This window comes from Panthera uncia, chromosome B4 (assembly GCF_023721935.1).
Source record: "Panthera uncia isolate 11264 chromosome B4, Puncia_PCG_1.0, whole genome shotgun sequence".
Taxonomy (NCBI): domain Eukaryota; kingdom Metazoa; phylum Chordata; class Mammalia; order Carnivora; family Felidae; genus Panthera; species Panthera uncia.
Genome location: NC_064809.1, coordinates 59021489 through 59045414, shown reverse-complemented (window position 1 = coordinate 59045414; position 23926 = coordinate 59021489). Strand labels below are relative to the sequence as shown.

The window sequence follows — 23926 nt, the reverse complement described above, 5'->3', positions numbered from 1 at the left end:
TTAAGGAAGAGAAGTCTTCCCTTAAGGCACTCATCATGTCTTCACATGGCATCCAGATATAAGCCTATCTAACTGAATTTCCAGAGAGTCTTAAAAAGTCTAGCCTTTTTGGGGGCACCTGGGTAGCTCAGTCAGTTGAGCATCCAACTTCCGCTCAGGTCATGATCTCGAGTTTGTGGGTTCAAGCCCTGCGTTCAGCTCTGTGCTGACGGCTCAGAGCCTAGAGCCTGCTTTGGATTCTGTGTGTCCTTCTGTCTCTCTCTCTGCCCTTTCCCTGCTCGTGTTGTCTCTCAAAAAAATAAAATAAAATAACTTAAAAAATAAGTCTAGCCTTTTTGTGTCTTCAGAGGATAAAACTGGCGGTACCCACACGAACTGACCACCAGAGAGCCTTGCTCCTTGTGACAAAAGACAGGTTTTAATTCTTCTTACGACCTGTTAAACAATAGGAGGTGTGGGAAGAGGTGACAGAGTCCCCAGAGTCTCCCAGATCGTCTCTTCCAAGCCTCCCACTTACCTCAATGTTTGCCCCCTTATCAGGGTCAAAGTCCTTTTGTGACTCCAGCTTTTCAATGTGGCCCTCCAGGGACACCACCTCATTTAATAAGCTGCAGACAGACCAAGAGATGGACTAAGTCACATGGGCTAAGAAAAATCACCCAAGAGACAATCTTTTTTGATCTTTCAAGAATGAAATCCTCTTCTTACCTCAGAGGACTCTTGGGTCGTGGCTGTGTTGGAATGAATGTCACAAATGCAATGCAAGAAAGTAAAAAACACGAAATAATCAAGAGAGCAGTACAGAAATGTAAGGCCTAATTGGATACAGGAGCAGAAAATTTAAATGATTAAAATGGAAGCTTACCTAATCTCTAGAAAAAACAAACACAAAAAAATCCTTGGGAGGTAGGACTAGGCAAAGATTTCTTCCACTTGACATCTATAAAAGGGAACACTGATAAACTGGGCCTCATCAAAATTTAAAGCTTTTGTTTGGCCAAAGACTCTGTAAGTGGATTTGCTTGTCACATACCCTAGATCTTACATGTAGAAAATATGAAAACTTCTCAACACTCAGCTTTAAAGAAGCAAACTATCCAATGAAGAAATGAACAAAACACATGCACAGACATTTCCCTAAGGAGATACACAGATGGCAAATAAACACATGAAAGGATGCGCAGCACCTTTAGCCGTGAGAGAAATTCAAATCAAGGCTACAATGACATAGTACTACAAACTTATCAGAATGGCTAAAATGTAATATAGTGATAATGCCAAATGCTAGTGAGCTTCTGGAGAAATTGGGTCACCTGTACATTGGTGGCGGGAATGTAAAATGGACAGTCATTCCAGAAAATAGCTTGGCGGTGCCTGTCAAAACTGAAAACAGACTTACCATATGACCCAGCAATTTCATTCTTGGGCAATTATCCCAGAAAAATAAACTTACTTTCACACAGGAAGTTGTACATGGATGTCCAAAGTAGCTTTATTCATAATAGCCCAAAACTAGGAATTACACACTTGTCCTCTGATGGGTGAATGGTTAACCAAACTCTCTCTCTGTCTCTGTCTCTGTCTCTGTCTGTTTCTCTCTCTCTCCATACCATGGAATACTACTGAGCAACAAAAGGAGAGGAACTATTCATACAGGCAGCAACTTGGATGATCCTCAAAAAAATTATGCTGAGTGAAAAAAATTTATAATGCATGATTTGATGTATATAACGTTGATGAAATAGCATAATTATAGACATGTAGAAATGATCTGTCATAGCTGGGTATTAGCGGTGGGTGGGAAGGAATCGCTGTGGCTATAAAGGAGTCTTGTGCAATGGTACAGCTGAGAATCTTGATGTGGTGGTGGCTATGGAAGGCTGCCCATATGATAAAATTGCACAGAACTATACACACACTCACACACACAAATGAGAATACATATAACTGGTGAAATCTGTATAGGCTCTGTTTATAGTCCCAAGGTCAGTTTCTTGGTTTTGATGGTATACTAAAGTTGGACAAAATGTTACCATTTGGAAAGGCTGAGGGGAAATGAAATGGGCAAATTCCTTGAAAGATACAACCTACTGCTAATATATACTGGAGAGCTCAGTAGCCGGAGGAGTCCTGTATATCATTAAATAAATTAAATTTGTAGTTAAAAATCTTACTGTAATGAAATACCCAGGCAATATGGCTTCACTGGTAAATTCAATCAAACATGTAAGGAAGAAATTGTGCCAGTTCTACACAAATTCATCCAGAAAATATCCCAGTTTTTTCTGGGATGTTTCTTTCATTACAAGAAAGAAAAACCGAGGCCAATATCTCTCATTAATATGCATTCAAAAGTTCTATTTTAGTAAACAGAATCCAACAACATATAAAAAGAATAATATATTATGACCAGGTGGGGTTTATTCTGGCAATTCAAGGCTGGCTCAGCATTCAAACATCATTCATTATAATTTGCCATATCGGGAGACTATAAACAACAAAAAAAAAAACAAATAACATGATCATTCATAGACGCGGCAAAAGCTATTGGAAAAATTTAGTACCGTTCCTGATTTTAAAAACATCTCAGTAAACTAAGAATAGAAAACACCTTCCCAATCTCAAAAACAAAACAAAGCAAAACAAAACCATCAAGACAGCTAACATCACACCTCATGCTTTTTCTGTGGGATAGAGAACAAGGTAAGTATGTCCAGTGTCTCCTGTCATTCCTCCTATTCAACATCATACTAGAAGTTCTAGCCAATACAATAAAGTAGCAAAAGGAAGTAAAAGGTATGCAGATTGGAAAGGAAGATATAAAGCTCTATTTGCGGATGACATGATTATCTATGTGGAAAATCCCAAATAATCTACAAAACTACTGGAGTTAACAAATGAGTTTAGCAAGGTCACAAGACACAAGACCAATATACAAAAACCAATTGTATTTCTATATCTTCACAATTAATAATTAGAAATTGAAAAATTTCAAGTAACTTATAATGGACCAAAAGCATGAAATACTTAGGCCTAAATCTAACAAAATATGATCTCTGTACCCTGAACACTATACAACACTGATGGAAGGAATACCTTTGACTCCAAAGCCCAATCTCTTTATACCAGTGACTAGATAAATAACAATTAGTCTCATCACTTCTGTTCCAGCTTAAAACTTTCCAGTTAAATTCAGATATACGTTAACAACTATACTTTTTAATATATTTTTTTTCATGTTATGCTAGTTGGATCCCGTTGGACAACACTGGCTAAAGCTGGTTATTGGGGACTTGAAGACCTCCCTTTGGTGACTATTAACACAGCTCCAAAAAAAGAGCTTATGAAGGAAGTTCTTTCCTTGAGAGAAGAGAGAGCAAAGACGCAGATAACTGTGATTTAGGCTTTGAGATTTTTGTGGCATTGACCTCTAAACATAAGACTTGGCACTTCCTATTCTGAAGACTTTGTAAAAGATCTTACTACCTTAAAGCCAGAGTTTCTGAAGCTATGAAAATTTTCACTATTTTCTGGCCAAACCCAACACCCTAAGATTACCTCTTCACTGTGAGGGGCGCCTGGGTGGTTCAGTCGGTTAAGCATCCAACTTCAGTTCAGGTCATGATCTGATGTTGGTGGGTTCGAGCCCCACATCTGTTTCTGTGCTGACAGCTCAAAGCCTGGAGCCTGCTTTGGATTCTGTGTCTCCCTCTCTCTCTGCCCCTCCCCTACTCATGTTCTGTCTTTCAAAAATAAACATTAAAAAGAAAATTTTAAATTACCTCTTCACTGTGTTTTCTGTTAGGTTTATTTTTTGCATAATATTGTTCATTTTCTCCATCCAGTCTATGTGATCAGCTCCAAGTTCTCTCACTTGTAAACCCATCTGTATATTCCAGTGGTTTAGCTGGAAGAGCGTGTTCTCCTGACTCCTGCAGAAATATTATTATGGTCAGTTTTAAGGCAGAAAAATTCTTCCCTTGAATGGCAAGTTAGAATGCTGTTTCTTTTTCTGTCACCAGAATGGGCCAGGTAGGCAGTTAGGCCTCAAGAAAGCATTTATATGATAGCCATTTAGATCGCCATAAGGCTGGAGGAAATAAAATGCATTTTACATTTAGTAAAAAAAAAAAAAAAATGATGTATTTTTTAAATTTCCCTGTATGGAATGAATGTTAAGTATTACACTACCCTGATGAATGTTAGGGTAGTGATTGCATCTTGTTGGAAGAAGAGAGCTATGCAACAGGGAAAGGTTCTACAAGGCCTTAACGATACATTTCTATTGATAATTATGATGCTTTTCATATCTAGAGAATTATCTGAGAGTGACAAGATATGTATTAATTCCAGGCTCCAAAGAAGAGGTTGCAAAGAGAACCCCATGGCTCTGCCTACATCTCTAGAAATGTCCTTACTGTGCATTCTTACTGGAATGTGTAGGTAGTTCCTGGGGCACGTGAGTGTTTAAGGTTTAAGACATGTATGGATTTTAAATCTTCCAGTCTTTCCCTTAGTTGTCTGCTAAATTTCATTTTATTTGCCACAAAATACTATTTTTTTTCTTTTTTAAATCGAAGTATGATTAACACACAGTGTTAGATTAGTTTCAAGTGTACAATATAACGAAACAAGGATTTTATATATTCCTCAGTGCTCATCACAGTAAGTGTACACTTTAATCTCCTTTGTCTATTTTACCCATCCCTCCCCCACCCTCCTCTGCCCCTCACCCCCCGCCCACTTCTCTTCTGGCAACCACCAGTTTATTCTCTGTACTTAAGAGTCTGGATTTTTATTTGTCTTTTTAAAAAATATTTTATTTTTGAGAGAGAGAGTACCATTGGGGAGGGGCAGAGAGAGAGGGGGACAGAGGATCCGAAGCAGGCTGCACGCCCGACAGCAGAGAGGCTTACGCAGGGCTTGAACTCATGAACTGGGGGATCCTGACCTGAGCCTGAGTCAGAAGCTCGGCCGACTGAGCCACCCAAGCTCCCCTGTTTGTCTTGTTTGTTTATTTGCTTGTTTCTTAAAGTTTACATATGAGTGAAACCATATGATACTTGTCTTTCTCTGACTGACATACTCACATAGCATTATACCCACAAAGTATTATCAAGAATCCCTCTTTCTTGTTTCAAGGCTTACAGTTCAGGGATGCTCTCCTCTGAAAACTGCAAAGATGTGGGCACTTGAGGATCCTCATGTTGAACCTGATTTGTTTCTTGCTCATCCTGCTCGTTCTGCAGGTCCTGGTGATGCTCAGCACCCAGCTCCGGCATATTCTGATAAAGATTATGAAAGAAGCAAAGCAGAAAAAAAAAAAAAAAAGGGTGTTATCACAAGAGGTGATGGCCTTCTTAGCCTACTCATGACCCTTTCTCTGGGGACAAGCCCTCTGTGAGCCTGGAGCCTTCTAATGCATTTATAAAATAAGCAGACATGCCCTCTTGCTCCATTGACAGAGGAAGGCTGCAGCAGGGACGCAGAGAACATTAGGGTCCAGATGCAGGACTCTTTTCAGTGCCGACAGGTAACAGAATTCCACATGATCATGGACTCTAGCACTCCACTCAACATACTGGTTTCCAAAAAAAGTCAGTATCAGGGAAAAATAAAAGGGGGTGGGACTGTTTTATGTTAAGAGAGTCTAAAGAGATAAAACAACTGAATGCATTGCATAGCTCTTGTTTAGATGCTGATTTTAAAAGTGTAGGCATTTTCTGGGTTTTGGCACCAAATATGAATGGATGACTGACTGACTGAATGAATGAATAAATAAATAAATAAATAAATAAGCAAATAAACAAACAAATAAATAAAAGTACGGGCATTCGAGGGCCAATTGAAAAAATTACAATGTTCAGAGAATTGAGGATATTAGGTTATATCATGTAATTATTGCTGTTTTCCTGATGTGATGATGGAATCTTGGTTATGCAGAAGACAGTCTTTATTTTTAGAGATGTTGACTGAAATAAACAAGGGTAAAGTCTTATGCTGTCTTTGACCTACTTTTAAAAAGGATCAAAAAATTCCATCTATTTACATATATAAAGATAAAACAGGGGTGCCTGGGTGGCTCAGTAGTTGAGCATCTGACCCTTGATTTTGGCTCAGGTCATGATCCCAGGGTTGTGGGATTGAGCCCCTGCTTTTAGCTCTGTACTGAGAATGGAGCCTGCTTGGGATTCTCCCTCTCTCTCTCTCTCTCCCTCCTCCCTTTCTCCTGCTCGCGTTCTTTCTCTCTCTAAAATAAAATAAAATAAAATAAAATAAAATAAAATAAAAAGATAAAGCAAATGTGACAAATGCTAACAATTTCAAAATCTAAGTGGGAGTATATGATTGATCCTTGTATATCTTTAAGTTTTCATTTTATTTAAAATTTTTCATAATAAGGAGTTATAAGGGGGGAAAAGCCTACTCTATCAGTCTGACCCATGAATTTTATTTCTTTGTTTCCTTATTCTTTGCCTTGTTCTACAAAAACATTTAAACCATTTTCTGATATTTCACTTCTGTTCATGCACACAATTAATCATTTATCTTTGAACATTTCTCTTCTTTAGTGACTACATTGTGAAATATTTCTCTGTTCTTTAAGGAAGTCTGAAATTTTGGTCTGAAATTTTTGTGTTTCAGCAAAACTATTTTTAAACTGAAAGGAGAAAAATTTGGAGTGCAGATCAGTCTCTTACTGAAATGTCTGTATAAATTACTGGCCATGTCAACAGGAATAACCGACATTCACATAACTCTTTACAAACCTCTTTCATGTGCATTCTTTCTTTTAATTCCCATGATGGACTTCAGTGGATAAAGTCAGGTATTGAAATCTCCTAGGGAATTCATATCAGTGATTAGTCCAAGGCTATATGATATAGTGGATTAAGTGGTCTCTCCAAAAAGATATGTCCATGTCCTAATACTAAGACCCCGAGACTGTGACCTTATTTGGAAAAGAGTCTTTACAGATATAATTAAGTTAAGGGTCTTAAGATGAGATTATCTTGAATTACCTAGACCCTAAATCCAATGACAGGTGTCCTAATGAGAGACAGAAAACACCCACAGAGAGGAAGAAGTCATGAGAAGACAGAGCTGCCACAAGCCAAGGAATGCCTGGAGGCTCCAAAAGCTGGAAGAGGCACGGCAGGATTCTCCTGTAGAGTGTCCAGAGAAAGCATGACCCTGCTGATCCCTTTTTTCAAACTTCTGGCCTCTAGAACTATGAAAGAATACCTTTTGTGTTGTTTTAAGTCACCAAATTTGTGGTAATTTGTTACAGCAGCCTTGGGAAACCAATCCATATGGCCAATAAGTATGTGGACTAGAACTTGAAGTAGGTTTTCTGATTCCAAGGCTATGACTATTTTCATCATATCTAGTCCTTGGATTCACATTAAGAAATATCTCATCCCTATCACTTCCATGGCCCAGTGGCCCCTTGCCAGTGAGGTAAGGATTATTATCACACTTACGGATGAAGAAACAGGCTAGATTTTCCGAGTGCTATATAACTCTGCTTAGCTACTTCTTTGTGAATAAAAACATCCATAACTTCAATTTCTTCCCACCTAATCTTTTGCCACGCTATTCAAAGGCAGCAGCAACACTGTGATGTTGAGGAAGAACACTTCACTGGGTATGGGGGACCTGAGTTCTAAGCCTTGTTCTACTCCTGTGGCTGTGGAACCACCTAACCACTCTAAAGCTCAGTTTCCTGTTCTGGAAGAACAAAATTGGATCAGATCATCTCCAGGGTTCTGTCTATGTCCAAAAAAATCTACAACATTTCTCATTTTCATCAATTGGTTTACTGTAATGGTTAATACACTGCAAAAGAGTCAAAGCCAGGAAGTAGAAATGAAATATTTTTTAAAAGCTTCAGGATTGAACAAATAAAGAGGTGTGTGTGTGTGTGTGTGTGTTTTAATAATAAACTAAAAGTGTGCTTGCATGAAATACAAAGCCTGAGGGCATTACTTTCCATTTATGTGCAGCTCTTTGAAAAGCTCATATGCCTCTATTTGGGTGTTCCATAGGCACCTCAAACTCATCAAGCAAAAAATTGAACTTATTGCATTTCCCCTCTACCTTGTCCAGGTTCCCATCCTTGCATATGTTCTCCCTATTCATCTCGATGCCTCTGCAGAAACCCTGAAAGATGTCCTTGAGTTTTCATGGGAGATATTCTTTTCCCTCTTCATTACTCATGTCACACCACTTGGTGTCCAAGCCCAATAGCACCTATCTTTTAAACCTGTGTCCTTTTCTCTCCATCTCCATGGCTGCTAGTCAGTGCCTTGCTTTGGTCCTCATCACTTCCTGAATCCTATTGGCGCCCTGGCTACAGCCTGCGTCCTGCGCTATATCCCCCCATAGTGTCCTGCCTGCCTGCTTGCTCATCGCTCCTTTTCTTCCACCCTTCCTCTCAGAACACAAGTTCTCTTTAGCCCCTTTGTCTTTGCATGTACTGTCCCTTCTTTCTGAAATGCTTTTCTTTCATCCAGTTCACCCTTCAAAACTCAGTTTTCATTTTCCTGGTCATCTGCCTGTACAGCACCTGCCATGTACTTTGTACCACATCTGCTACTTCCAGCGTGGATTTATCATGCAGAGCCATTTTCTTGTCTGAGTCCCAACTAGTGTGTGAGGGGAAAGGATTTTATATAGGTAGAGATAGTCTCAACACTTTACAGTGCCTACAACACAGTGGATGTTCAGTACATGGTTTTAAAATAAATAGACTTCCTGTGTTCACTGCAGCATTATTTACAATGGCCAAGATATGGAAGAAACTTAAGCGTCTATCAACAGATGAATGGATAAAAAAGATGTGGTACAGACCAGAGAAGATGGCAGCGTAGGAGGACGCTGGGCTCACTGTGTCCTGCTGATCACTTAGATTCCACCCACATCTGCCTACGTAACCCAGAAAACTGCCAGAAGGCTGGCAGAACGGACTCTCCGGAGCCAAGCGTAGACAAGAGGCCCACGGAAGAGGGTAGGAAGGCGGAGAGGCGGTGCGCACTACACGGACTGGAAGGAGGGAGCCGGGGTGGTGGAGGGGCAGCCCTCCTGGCAAGGCAGAGCCCTGAGTCTGACTTGCAAAAGCGGAGGGGCCGGACGGAGTGAGTTCTGACAGCCAGCGGGATGTAACATCTGGAATGTTATAGATCAACAACTCCGCTTGGAGAGCGGGAGGGCGAGAGGACACCGGAAGGGAGAGGTGTTAAGCCCCGGAAGACAGAGCTCAGTTTGGAGGGGGAACAAAGGCGCTGGCCAATGCCATCTCCCTCTCCCACCCCCCAGCCGAAAACCCGAAGGGAACCAATTCCCATCACCGAACTTGCTTGCACCGGACAAACACCCAACGCTGTACTTCTGTGGATCCATCCCTCCAATGGGCCTGCCTCCCTCCCAGTGCTACAGGGCCCTCCTGCAGGGGACCACCATCGACAAAGCGAGCTGAGCCTGCCCCTCCCGCCCCTGTGCACCTTGCAGATCCACCCCGGCTGATACACCAGATCCCATCCAGGCTGCACCACAAGCCTGGCAGTGTGCAAGTAGCCCAGACAGGGACCACACCACTCCACAGTGAGTCCTGCTCCTGGGAGAGGGGAAGATAAGGTACACACCAGTCTGACTGTGGCCCCAGTGGTGGGCTGGGGACAACATCTGGTTTGACTGCAACCCCTCCCACCAACACAAGTTACTCTGGACCCCACAGGGGAAGTGCCCTGCAGTTTGGAGCCACCACAGGACTACCCAAGATGATGAAACAGAAGAATTCTCTGCAAAAGAAATTCCAGGAAGTAGCGACAGCTAACGAATTGATCAAAAACGATTTAAGCAATATAACGGAACAAGAATTTAGAATAATAGTCATAAAATTAATCGCTGGGCTTGAAAAAAGCATAGAGGACAGCAGAGAATCTATTGCTACAGAGATCAAGGGACTAAGAAATAGTCATGAGGAGCTAAAAATGCTATAAATGAGGTGCAAAATAAAATGGAGGCAACCACAGCTCGGATTGAAGAGGCAGAGGAGAGAATAGGTGAATTAGAAGATAAAATTATGGAAAAAGAGGAAGCTGAGAAAAAGAGAGATAAAAAAATCCAGGAGTATGAGGGGAGAATTAGAGAACTAAGTGTTGCAATGAAACGCAACAATATGCATATCATAGGAATTCCAGAAGAGGAAGAGAGAGAGAAAGGGGCTGAAGGTGTACTTAAACAAATCATAGCTGAGAACTTCCCTGATCTGGGGAAGGAAAAAGGCATTGAAATCCAAGAGGCACAGAGAACTCCCTTCAGACGTAACTTGAATCGATCTTTTGCACAACATAACATTGTGAAACTGGCAAAATACAAGGATAAAGAGAAAATTCTGAAAGCAGCTAGGGATAAACACACTCTAACATATAAAGGGAGACGATAAGACTAGTGGCAGATCTATCTACTGAAACTTGGCAGGCCAGAAAGGAATGGCAGGAAATCTTCAATGTGATGAGCAGGAAAAATATGAGCAGCCCAGAATCCTTTATTCAGCAAGTCTGTCATTCAGAATAGAAGGAGAGATAAAGGTCTTCCCAAACAAACAAAAACTGAAGGAATTCATCACCACTAAACCAGCCCTACAAGAGATCCTAAGGGGGAGTCTGTGAGTGAAATGTTGCAAGGACCACAAAGTACCAGAGACATCACTACAAGCATGAAACCTACAGACATCACCAATGACTCTAAACCCATATCTTTCTATAATAACACTGAATGTAAATGGACTAAATGCTCCAACCAAAAGACATAGGGTATCAGAATGGATAAAAAAACAAGACCTATCTATTTGCCGTCTATAAGAGACTCATTTTAGACCTGAGGACACCTTCAGATTGAGAGTGAGGGGATGGAGAACTATCTATCATGCTACTGGAAGTGGAAAGAAAGCTGGAGTAGCCATACTTATATCAGAAAAACTAGACTTTAAATTAAAGGCTGTAACAAGAGGTGAAGAAGGGCATTATATAATAATTACAGGGCCTATCCATCAGGAAGAGCTAACAATTATAAATGTCTATGTGCCGAATACAGGAGCCCCCAAATATATAAAACAATTACTCACAAACATAAGCAACCTTATTGATAAGAATGTGGTAATTGCAGGGGACTTTAATACTCCACTTACAGTAATGTATAGATCATCTAGACACAGGATCAATAAAGAAACAAGGGCCCTGAATGATACACTGGATCAGATGGAGTTGACAGATCTATTTAGAACTCTGCATCCCAAAGCAACAGAATAGACTTTCTTCTTGAGTGCACATGGAACATTCTCCAAGATAGATCACATGCTGGGTCACAAAACAGCCCTTCATAAGTATACAAGAATTGAGATCATACCATGCATACTTTCAGACCACAATGCTATGAAGCTTGAAATCAACCACAGGAAAAAGCCTGGAAAACCTCCAAAAGCATGGAGGTTAAAGAACACCCTACTAAAGAATGAATGGGTCAACCAGGTAATTAGAGAATAAATTAAAAAACATATGGAAACAAATGAAAATGAAAATACAACAATCCAAACGCTTTGGGATACAGTGAAGGCAGTCCTAAGAGGAAAATACATTGCAATCCAGGCCTATGTCAAGAAACAAGAAAAATCCCAAATACAAAATCTAACAGCACACCTAAAGGAAATAGAAGCAGAACAGCAAAGGCAGCCTAAACCCAGCAGAAGAAGAGAAATAATAAAGATCAGAGCAGAAATAAACAATATAGAATCTAAAAAACTATAGAGCAGATCAATGAAACCAAGAGTTGGTTTTTTGAAAAAATAAACAAAATTGATAAAACTCTAGCCAAGCCTCTCAAAAAGAAAAGGGAGATGACCCAAATAGATAAAATCATGAATGAAAATGGAATTATTACAACCAATCCCTCAGAAATACAAGCAATTATCAGGGAATACTATGAAAAATTATATGCCAACAAACTGGACAACCTGGAAGAAATGGACAAATTCCTAAGCACCCACTCACTTCCAAAACTCAAACGGGAATAAATACAAAACTTGAACAGACCTATAACCAGCAAATAAATTGAATCAGTTATCAAAAATCTCCCAACAAATAAGAGTCCAGGACCAGATGGCTTCCCTGGGGAATTCTACCAGACATTTAAAGCAGAGATAATACCTATCCTTCGCAAGCTATTCCAAGAAATAGAAAGGGAAGGAAAACTTCCAGACTCATTCTATGAAGCCAGCATTACTTTGACTCCTAAACCAGACAGAGACCCAGCAAAAAAAGAGAACTACAGGCCAATATCCCTGATGAATATAGGTGCAAAAATTCTCAATAAGATACTAGCAAATCGAATTCAACAGCATATAAAAAGAATTATACACCATGATCAAGTGGGATTCATTCCTGGGTTGCAGGGCTGGTTCAACATTCGCAAATCAATCAACGTGATACATCACATTAATAAAAGAAAAGATAAGAACCATATGATCCTGTCAATCGATGCAGAAAAAGCATTTGACAAAATTCAGCATCCTTTCTTAATAAAAACACTCGAGACAGTCAGGATAGAAGGAACATACTTAAATATCAGAAAAGCCATTTATGAAAAGCCCACAGCTAACATCATCCTCAATGGGGAAAAACTGAGAGCTTTCTCCCTGAGATCAGGAACACGACAGGGAGGTCCACTCTCACTGCTGTTGTTTAACATAGTGTTGGAAGTGCTAACATCAGCAATCAGACAACAAAAGGAAATCAAAGGCATCAAAATTGGCAAAGATGAAGTCAAGCTTTCACTTTTTGCAGATGACATGATATTATATATGGAAAACCCAATAGATTCCACCAAAACTCTGCTAGAACTGGTACATGAATTCAGCAAAGTCGCAAAATACAAAATCAATGTATAGAAATCAGTAGCATTCTTATACACTAATAATGAAGCAATAGAAATACAAATAAAGAAACTGATTTATTTATTTGTTTATTTACATATTTATTATATGTATGTATACATACACACATACACACACACAAGGGAATATTATTCCACCAAAGAAAAGACGAGATTTTACCATTTGTGACGTGGATGGACCTAGAGGGCATTATGTTAAGTGAGGTAAGTCAGACAAAGACAAATACCATATGATTTCACTTATGTGTGGAGTCTAAAAAACAAAACAATTAAATAAACAAAACAAACAGAAACGGATTTATAAATACAGAGAAAAAGCTGTTGGTTGCCAGAGGGGAGGAGCAAAGTAGGTAAAGGGGTGGAGAGGTACAAACTTCCAGTTACAGAAAATAAATAAATAGACTTCAGTAGTAGGCAAATGCATTCTGCCTGTGAGAGATGCAGACGAAAGCAGGAAACAGGAAAGTGTGCTCACTCACCTGGCATCCGAAATCAACACTATACATAGCAGTGCCAGAGATTGGAAAATGTGAAACCAGACAAAATACTCGTTTCTAAATATTTTGGGGGTTTTGATGGCTAGATACGGCAATTTTGGCAGTCTGGTTAAAGTCTATTTTGTTAATTAAGCCAACTGATTTTTTAAAAAACTTCTGTTAACTCTGTCCTTTTTCTGAACCTTTAAATCTCATGGTCTCATAAAAAAAATGTGAAGTTATGCAAATTAAAGACCTTCTGGTTTGCTTTCAGGGAATAAGACAAAACTGCTTTTTCCTAAAGAAGTCATATATTTGTCCTTTTATTGGCAAAGATCTTAATTTATTAACACATTAATTGTGTAACTGCATGTGATTTATTCTTATATGATTGTAGAATTTTCCCTATAAATAAATTGACATAAAGAAATATAGCCAAAAAAATTTTAAAGCCTTTGTGAAACAGATACTCTGACTTGAAGTTTGTAAGAAATAGTCTTTTTGCCTTATACCCTGAGAATGTGGACTGTTTGGTAAACTCTTACAGAGTGAATAATTTTATTCTCTAATTACACTTATTCTATACTGAGTCCACAAGGGATGTTCACTGACTGACAGGATTCGGTGGGTCTAATGGTAACAGCCCTTGGAGTCCAGGGACAAGACCCCTCCAAAAAAAAAATCAGATGATACTATTTATAGAGTAATACCTTCAATTCATGTTCCCTAAGACCATAGAGCCTCACACCTTGATTTCCCGATTTCCTTTTCTCATCCTCAGCCTTGCTAAAAAACCCCATCATAAGTCTCCCCTTCTAATTCAGTACCTATTATTCTTTTTTTCCATAAAAGGTGTTTGGCTGGCTGGCTGTCTTTCTGTCTTTCCTTTCACTTCTTGTCTGTCTCATTAAATCTATTCTCCAACTTCTAACTCCATCCCCTCATGCCTTGTATCCCCTTCTACTTCTTTGTTTCTATGTTTACTTACTGAAGAGTCCTCAAAGGTAAAGTCCAGCTTACAATATTCTTTTGGGACTTTTCCTTCTATGGATTTACAGAATTAGCCAGCCCTGAATCCAAAATATATTCAAAGGAAAAGTAGACAAAGAGATGAATCCTGAGCTTCCTGTGGGGGCTGCATAAGCCTGGGTGTGGACATTCTCACTCTAGCCTTCTTTTATGTTTTTCTGACTGGTTGAAACCAAAGGCCAATGGCCTGGGGGATCTATGGAGAGATTTGCTCATCGATAATAAACTGGGTCTGTCTCAGCCATGCCTCCGCTTTGATCTAGATGGTAGTGAAAACATAAACCCTTCCCGGGACAATCTCTGGCGTTTGTTGGAATTTCCTCCATTCCATGTCAGCTGAGTGACTGAATTTCAAAGACTGGGAGATGGTCAGCCTGAATTAAGAGTAAATAGATCTCTCTGGTGCTTCCTGTTGGAAGACAGCCTGTGAGCAGAGGGTGATTTTACACACGGCAATTTACTCTAGGGTGAAAAATGTCACAGTTATTTCACAAATCCCAAGGACAAAAGTAACATAGAATGCACAAATGTTTTTGTGCTTTTGTGTGGAAAGGTTAGCAAATCCCTCACGTGATAACAGCAGCCCTCAGAGGAGACGCTCCCTCCCTCCTGGTCTCAAGCTCTGAACACCCCGCACCTACTTTGGGGGAAACCCTCAGATCTTTCCTTGCCACCTTGAGATTTGAGATACAAAGTTCCTCTCTTCACCCACTGTGATGCTTACATCTTCCCTTACCCATTTTGTAGTCTCTGTCACATGATGGAAGTCACTTTGAGGCTTTTCAGAGAAAATGTTGTTCTCATCATCTGATCTGTCCAATATGCGGTCCATTTTGGTAAATTCCCTCTGCAAACTGCAAGCCACACAATCAAAACAGATGCTGTTATTATGCCTTAGGTCTATAGTTTAGGCTCGACCTAAACATCTCTAGAGGGAGAACACAGGAATCTTTCCCGGCTCCAAGGAGTACTGATTTCACCCTGTGTGAATAATGTCTACCATGGTATAATGCACAAAACAGGAATAGAGAGGCGGGATAAGTATTTGCTGACTGAATCAATAAGTGATTGAACAGTGAGATTGCAAATTCCAAAGCCATTACAGCTGTGTGCCTGCGTGCGTGCAGGTGTGTGTGTAAAATAAACAAATAATAAATACTCTTTTTAAAAAAGTAGAGTTGAAAAGTGTTGTGTGGTTCAAAAGACCATGCAGAATGGAGAAAGTCTGTGTTACCATCTTGATCTCTAGTTGCCTAATGTCTGCCCCACATATACTAGTTCCTTTTTTCTCCTTCCACAGAGATTCCATGCATAAACAAGCTATGTTTATGTAGATATATAAGCCTTTTTAAATATACATGAGAGGATATTATACACATTATTCTGCACCTTATATTTCTTTTTTAACAACCTCTTGGGAGTCCATTTCATATTAGTACATATAGAGCTGTCTCATATTATTTTTATTTTTAATTTTTTAAATGTTTATTAATTTTTGAGAGAGAGAGAGAGAGAGAGAGAGACAGAGTGCAGGCGGCGAAGGGGCGGAGAGAGGGAGACACAGAGTCCGAGGCAGGCTCTAGGCTCTGAGCTGTCAGGGCAGAGCCCTACACGGGGCTTGTACCCACGAACCGTGAGATCATGCCCTGAGCCAAAGTTGGCCACTTACCCGACTGAGCCACCCAGGCTCCCCGGGAGCTGCCTCATTTTCAAATGGTTATGTGGTACTTCATTGTGGGGCCATATACCAATTTGCTAATCAGTTCTTCATTAATGCATATGTAGATTATTTCCAGTTAATTGTTAACTACGAACAGTGTTGCAGTGAATATCCCTATACATCTATGGGTCGATGTGTATGTATGTGTACAAATATATCTATTGGATAACCTAAAAATAGAATTGCTGGGTCAGTAGATACATATATTTTAAATTGTGACAGATTTTATCAAAGATTTTATCATAGATTTTAAGTTATGCCTTAAAGAGGTTGAATCCATTTACACTTCCAACAAAAATGATGAGAGTGCCTGTTTTCCACTCCTTTTCTACAATCATGTATTATTAAAGTTTTTTCACCTTTGTCAATCCCATATGCTTCAACTGGTATCTCTGTTTAGTTTTAATCTTTTTTCTATTAGCGAGGTTGAGCATTTTTGCGTATATGTATAAAACCCATTTGTATTTCCTGTTCTATGGTAATGTATTGAAATTCTTTGCCCATTTCCTATTGGATTACTGTTATTATCTGGAGCGCATGTGTGTGGATATGTACACACACACTCACATATACATCTGAGTGAATCGCAATACATTGTGATGGAGGTCTATGGCAGGAGTTTCCAGTCTGTGGGTTTTGAACCCTGAGGTGGGGTACACTTTACACCTACCCTGTATAGAAAGGGGTTCTGGAATCTATACAGGGAATCTAAACATTTCTATAGACTGAACAAATATTGCTTCCAGAAATACTGCTTAAAGTTTCCAAAGGTATATACTACTGGTATTAATAAATTGTAAATGCATTTAAAAACATCGTTGAGGGGCACCTGGGTGGCTCAGTCGGTTGGGCGGCCGACTTCGGCTCAGGTCATGATCTCCCGGTCCGTGGGTTCGAGCCCCGCGTCGGGCTCTGTGCTGACAGCTCAGAGCCTGGAGCCTGTTTCAGATTCTGTGTCTCCCTCTCGCTGACCCTCCCCTCTTCATGCTCTGTCTCTCTCTGTCTCAAAAATAAATAAAACGTTAAAAAAAAAAATTAAAAAAAAAATAAAAACATCGTTGATGTCATAATAGGTTTTTTGACACATGAGGATTCTGGGAAGTCTTTTACTTTAACACATTTCTTCCTATTGAAAAAGGTTGTTAACTGTTGGTATATATTAGAACACATTTTTATCATGTATTAACCAATGCGTATGTTTATTTGTCTGAATATTTTGTGCTTTTTCTACTCTAGAAAGTATTGTAAATGGTTTATATATTTTCCACATGAAGATAATAAAAGCACAAAACAAAGTATTTTTGTAAATTGAGATTAGAACCTTAACCATTTCTATTCAACTGATGTCCACCTGGTTTATGACCATAGGCCCCTTTAGTGTCTTCCAATAAATATTCATGAGGTCAAAATTAAAAGAATTGTAGAGAAGAATGTCAACCCCACCCCTGAACTTGAAAATCTCATTGTTTGCATCCTACTGTCCCAACTAAGTCTCCAGACAGAGACTGTTCCTGAGAGCTCAGCCCTCACTTACTTCTGCATTGCACCTTCAGCCACATCCGTATTTTGGAGAAAGCCATTGTTTTTCTCAGTAAACTGTTGTTCCTTTCCAACTGTCTTCATCTGCAGAGACATCCTGTCACTTAGCTTCATAAGAGCCATTTCTTCAGCACTGCAGGGACAATGATGGCAACAAGAGGGCTTTCTTAGCAGGATGGCAACTACATTCCCTGCACTGATACACTGATAACAGGCCTATTTCAGGAAGTTTGGTCTCAACCCCTCTCCTTCCAAAACTGGCCATCAGTTATAAGGGACCCCAAAGTAAGCTCTTAGGTTTCTCTGTTCAGATATATACAGGAAAGTCTGTGTGTGTGGCTGTTCTTAGGACTTCTCTGGTTAACATGAGGGTTGTCTGAGCCTACAAACGTGTATTTTAAATCCTTGAATGGGAATATTATAGAGCAATGTATAAGAGCCAGGCTAGGGAAATGGGTTGGTTTTTATAATCTCTTTCTGATCATGTATACGCACAAAAAATGGAAAAGGAGAAAGAAGGAAATAGAAATCACTGGTACTCTGGAGATGACCAGAGATACCCGAGATATCCAGACAAAACCACTCCTAATATTTTGTTGTATTTATTTTTATTTCTAAATTTGATATTTGTTTTATTCTTTTTCTGTTGTTGACAACTAGGTCATTTCTAATTTTTTAATATCAATAATATAGTAATGAATATCCTTGCTTAGTAATTTTCAGCACATCTCTATTATTTACTTATAATACTTCCTTAGAGGTGAAGCAACTGGGTCGAGGTATATATGCATCTTTAAGGACTTAGAAAAATATTTCCAAATTGCTTTCCTAAAGGTTGAAACAATGTACACCACCACCAGCTGTGTATAAGGGGCATTTCCTTCCAGCCAGATAGGCAAGTGTTAGCAGAGGGCAGAGGAGTTAAGTGTTAGAGTAGTGAGGTAGTGCGGAAAAGAAAGGGGAGAGGAAATAGAAAGGAGGCAGAGAGATGTGAGGAAGCTTCTAGAAAGCTCATGTGAAAAGCTATAAGAAAGGATCCCTATGAAACATAACTCCCACTTATTGGCAGAAATCAAAGGGATTATACCCATCACCAAAAGGATATACCTTCTTCTCTGGAGGGTATCCTGGCCCCCCAGAACCCTGAGAGACAGAAACCCTGAGGGACCGAGGGGGAATATAGGCTAATGGAAGGCAAAGGATAGCAGGGATTTTCCTAGAAGGGTGAACTATGGCTGGGATTAAGAATGGTAGGAGGAGGGGTGCCTGGGTGGCTTAGTTGGTTGAGCATCCCACCCTTGGTTTCAGCTCAGGTCATGATCTTGCTGTTCTTGAGATCAAGCACCTGTTGGGCTCTGTGCTGACAGTGTGGAGACTGCTTTGGATTCTCTCTCCCTCGCCCTCTGCCCCTCCCCCACAAGCTCCCTCTCTCTCTCTCTCTCTCTCTCTCTCTCAAAAATGAATAAATATTAAAGAGGGGTGCCTGGGTGGCTCAGTCAATTAAGTGTCTGACTTCGGCTCACGTCATGATCTCATGGTTTGTCGGTTCGAGCCCCACGTCAGCCTCTGTGCTGAACGCTTGCTCAAAGCCTGGAGACTGCTTCCGATTCTGTGTCTCCTCTCTCTGCTCCCCCTACCCCGCCCCACTTGCGCTCTGTCTCACTCTGTCTCTCAAAAATAAATAAATGTAATAAAAAAAATTAAAGAGAAAAGAAAAAGGAATGGTAGGAGGAAAGAGGCTCTGGGAACCACAGATATTTTGGAACCATCTGGGCAGCCAACACCCTGGCCATCACTCTGTGGCAAAACTGAGCTTTGTCCTTGACCAGTGGGGGGGATCCACAGTGGATGTGGTACAGAGGGGACCCCTGTGAGGGAGAAGCAAAGGGAAAGACTAGAACCTTTGATGTGAGATAGCTCCATCCTTCTTAACTTTGAGAGTGACAAAAAAGACTGAAACTTTGATCTCTTTCAGGAGGGACACTGTGACCTGCCCAATTTCATCACAGATCCTATCTGGACAGTTTCATCTGTTTCCTGAAGGTGCTGAGCATTACTAAGGCAGTTCCTAGCTTTGAAAGATGAATGGCCATGAAATCTGCCTGGTTTCATGTCTCTTTCCTGTCCAAGAACTAGAATACTGTGCAAATAATATTTCCTGACTTTGACAATTCTTTGACATCCTAATAGTTTCCATTGGGTGATTCAAAAGAAAACCTGTTTCTCTCAATTCAAGTACCTACACCAATTCTGCATCCATACATTTTCTCTTATTTCAAATAACAGAATCCTAATGATGGCTTATGTTTGTGCAGCACCTAACAAGATTACAATGCTTTTCACATATTATCTTATTCAGTTCCCACAACAACACAGTGAGGAAGGTATTATTCCTGTTTTATGTGTCCTAAGCTCTGGGAGATGGTGTGATTTACTTAGAGTCATACTGGTTAACTAGCCAAACTAAGACTCAGAATTTCCACGTCCTCACAGCTACTTATAAGGGATTTCTTCCCCACCCCAAAAGATGATCTAGCTCAGGGCTTCCGAATAAAATTTTCTGTGATGTTGGAAATCTTCTCTACACTGTTCAATACAGTGGGTCCCAGCCATCTATGTCTACTGAGCCCTTGAGATGTGCTAATGCAACCGAGGAATTGAAACTTTTTAACCTAAATAAATTTAAATTCAATTAGCCATATGTGGCCTGTGGCTACCATATTGAACAACACAGATTTTCTAGCCCAGGAATCAGCAAACTATAGCCTGCAGGCCAAATCCATCCTGCCCCCTGTTTCTGTAAATAACATTTTATTGGAACACAGCCACACCCATTCCTTTACATATTGTCTATGACTGTTTTGTGCTGCAATGACCGAGTTGAATGGTTGCAAGAGCGATGTAAATTTGGCATGCAAAGCCTAAAATATTTACTACCTGGCCTGCAAAACCTAAAATATTTGCGATCCTGCTCTTTACAGAAAAAGTTTGCCAACACTTGTTCTAGACCATCACCTTCTTCTGTGATGATGGGTGTTTGCCAGAGTGAATCAACTAGATACAGTGAATAAGAGTAGAAATGGGAGCTATTAGTCAGGTTTCTTTAGCTTCAAAATAATAATAATAATAGGAATAATAGTGCTTACACATGTGCAGCACCTTCAGTTTCTTAAGAACTTTCACTAAGTTGTTTCATTTGATCCTCACATCCACCCTGTATGGTCAGGCAACCCAGGCAGATCTTATTGCCTCTATTTAAAAAAATTTTTTTTTAATGTTTATTTATTTGGACAGAGAGAGAGACAGAGCATGAGCAGGGGAGGGGCAGAGAGAGAGGGAGACACAGAATCGAAAGCAGGCTCCAGGCTCTGAGCTGCCAGCACAGAGCCCGATGCGGGGCTCGAACTCACAGACCGCGAGATCATGACCTGAGCCGAAGTCGGACGCTCAACCGACTGAGCCACCCAGGTGCCCCTTGCCTCTATTTTTTAGATGCAGAAACTGAGACTCAGAGATGGTCCATGATTTGCCCAAATTTTATTGCTAGAAAATGGTAGAATCAAGATTTAAACCTGCAAGTTCTGGCTATGAAGTTGGCAATTATCCTACTGTTATATGTACATTTGATGCCCAATATGTTTTGATGGGTTACTTAATAACCTTCTCATCTCAAAAACAAGCTATCTTTTGAGGCTAACTTTTTTTTAGTAATCTCTACACCTAGTGTGGGTCTTGGACTCAAGACCTCCAGATCAAGAGTCACATTGTGCTACTGATCAAGCCAGCCAGGTGCCCCTGAAACTAACTCTTGACGAGTTATGTAGTGTAGGTCCTCATTACTCACGGTGTGGTTTGCACACCTGCAGTATCAGCACCACCTGGGAGCTTGCTAAACATGCAGAATCTCAGGTCCTACCCTGTCTCACTGAATCAGCGTCTGCATTTTCACAAGATCCCAGGTGATTCATATATGTATGAAAGTTTGAAAATATTACGCTCTAGACCATTGAAACGAGAATCCCTCTTCTCCTCCCTACACCCTATCTCTTCATTGCTATGTGTTTATACCTTTGGTCTCTAGGGCTGTTTGGTGCAACTGGAATGAACCCCTCCTCCTTCCCCCAGCCTCACCAAAACCTTTAACATTATAAATTTGGAGAACCATTAATCAAAAGAAACAGATCAACTATTTTAAAGGACAGCTGATGAGATCTCTAACTTACATTTTGTGGGGGATTTTCTCCAGGCCTGACCACTCAGATTGCCCTCTTCAGTTTCTGCTAACCGGACAATTTGGGGTTCCAGGAATTTTAAAGCATGGTTCCAATAATCAAGGATTTGATGTCAAGGCTCCTGGCAAGGTTGTGACGAGACGGTACAGCTGTGAAATAGTATATACCTGCTAATATCCTTGTTCTTCTCAATCTGGTAATCACAAAATGCTCTCAATTCAGTGGGGTAGACTGGGGACAGTTAAGTTTCCCTGAAAAGTTCTGGTGAGGCCAGATCCACCTTTCCCCTAGAAGAGGCCATTTGTGAGAGCTACACACCTAGGCAGGCGAGTTTGCAGTTGGACTTGTCCTCTCTGACATTCCGCATGGAATGCGGCATGTGCAACCCTTCAACCCCCTCTCACAAAGTTCCAGGTGTACAGAGCTCGCCTGCTTTCTTTTAACTTACATCTCCAGCTAATCTCCCAGCTTCCTTGCTTTTGCTAACTATTGGAAACTAAATTCAGCCCTCTGTCCATCTGCCTACGGACACGATGCTCTGGGATGCCTTTCCAGCCTCAGATGCTTCTGCCATGCCTGTCCTTTCACCTCCTTGTCTGAATAAGACACTTAAGTAAAATCTTCTACAACAGAGGACATGACTTCTCCCGTTTTCCTCCCACTTAGCAGGAACGAGGAAGCAGTTGATCTTGCGAACCAGGGCTACTCCTATTTGATGGCTCCGTCACCTCTTTGCCTTTGAAATCCATACTTCCTCTTACCATTCTTTACAACCCACTTTCACTTCTTCTATGACTTCAGTGCCAAATGTACATTTCCCTTGGTACCTCATCTTCTCCCATCATTCTTGAGGAACTCAGCACCCACTGGAAGGGCCTAACGTGGTGACTTCAGGGATCCGAAGCCCCCAACTCTTAAAACTTTCCTCTACAACCACCAAAATTATTCAGCAGCATGGAGATACAAATTTTTATAGGCATGAACTTTAAAATTAGATCAGTGTTTCAAACCTGGCTTTGCCATTCATTAGCTAATTGGTTTGTGGAAGAATTTAATTTCTTTGTCTGAAAAAATGTTTTGGATAATACCTGCCTAATTGGTTTGTCAAGAAGATTAAGGCAATCATTTGAGGAGGGAGTTTAGGGTATTGTGGGTGGCTGTTAGTCCTCTGGCCAGAATGTAGGCTCCATGAAGACGGGGATGTTTGTGTGCTTTGTGGACAACTGTACCCCAGCACTAGGAGTGGCTGGCATTAGGCACTCAAAAAATGTTTGTCAAAGCAATGGAATAAATGTATATATGGTAGCCATGTTTTCTATGTCAATATTTTAGGTCTCGTCATCACCCTGAGTATTTCCTCAGCTAAAAGCTCAAGGTACATGTCCCAACTTTCTCCTAGGCTTTCCTATGCTCTCTACCTAATTAGAAACCCAGACTCCAGGAGTGCCTGGATGGTTCAGTCAGGTCAGCATCCAACTTCAGCTCAGGTCATGATCTCATGGTTTATGGGTTCAAGCCCCATGTCGAGCTCTGTGCTGACAGCTCAGAGTCTGGAACCTGGTTTAGATTCTGTGTCTCCCTCTCTCTCTGCCCCTCCCCCGCTCATGCTCTGTCTCTCTCTGTCTCTCAAAAAATGAATAAACATTAAAAAAAAAATTGTTTTTAAAAAGAAGAAACCCAGACTCCTCCATCTTGTGACTTCCCTTAGTACCCGCTGGGCCAATCTTCAGCCTTGGGTTCTTGCCTCATTTCATGACTATGTTCATATCTATGGTAGTTCCAAGAAACCCTATGCTTCTTTAAGAAAGAAATCACAAGAAAAAAAAAAAAGAGGGAGAAAATCACAAGATTCTTATAAGTGGTTCCTTCACAATTTAATAACAACAATAATAACATCTAATACTTTTTTTTTTTTTTAACAAATTTTTTTAACGTTTTTATTTATTTTTGAGACAGGGAGAGACAGAGCATGAACAGGG

General features: G+C 40.4%; 1 protein-coding gene across 2 annotated transcripts in view; it reads right to left on the bottom strand.

Moving 5' to 3' along the window:
• SMCO2 (single-pass membrane protein with coiled-coil domains 2) overlaps positions 1–22319 on the bottom strand; it is a 33552-nt gene extending 11233 nt beyond the window's left edge. The window contains exons 1-6 of one of the 2 annotated variants that reach the window (XM_049627211.1): positions 22115–22319; positions 17711–17848; positions 15193–15310; positions 5149–5285; positions 3783–3932; positions 518–608 (exon numbers count right to left, since the gene is read on the bottom strand). In XM_049627211.1, coding sequence (XP_049483168.1) covers positions 518–608; positions 3783–3932; positions 5149–5285; positions 15193–15310; positions 17711–17838 — 624 coding nt within the window. In that variant the 5' untranslated portion in view covers positions 17839–17848; positions 22115–22319. Of the gene's footprint in view, positions 1–517; positions 609–3782; positions 3933–5148; positions 5286–15192; positions 15311–17710; positions 17849–21938 lie in introns of both variants that reach the window. The other variant, XM_049627210.1, reaches the window with a different exon arrangement.
• Positions 22320–23926: the final 1607 nt, after the last annotated feature.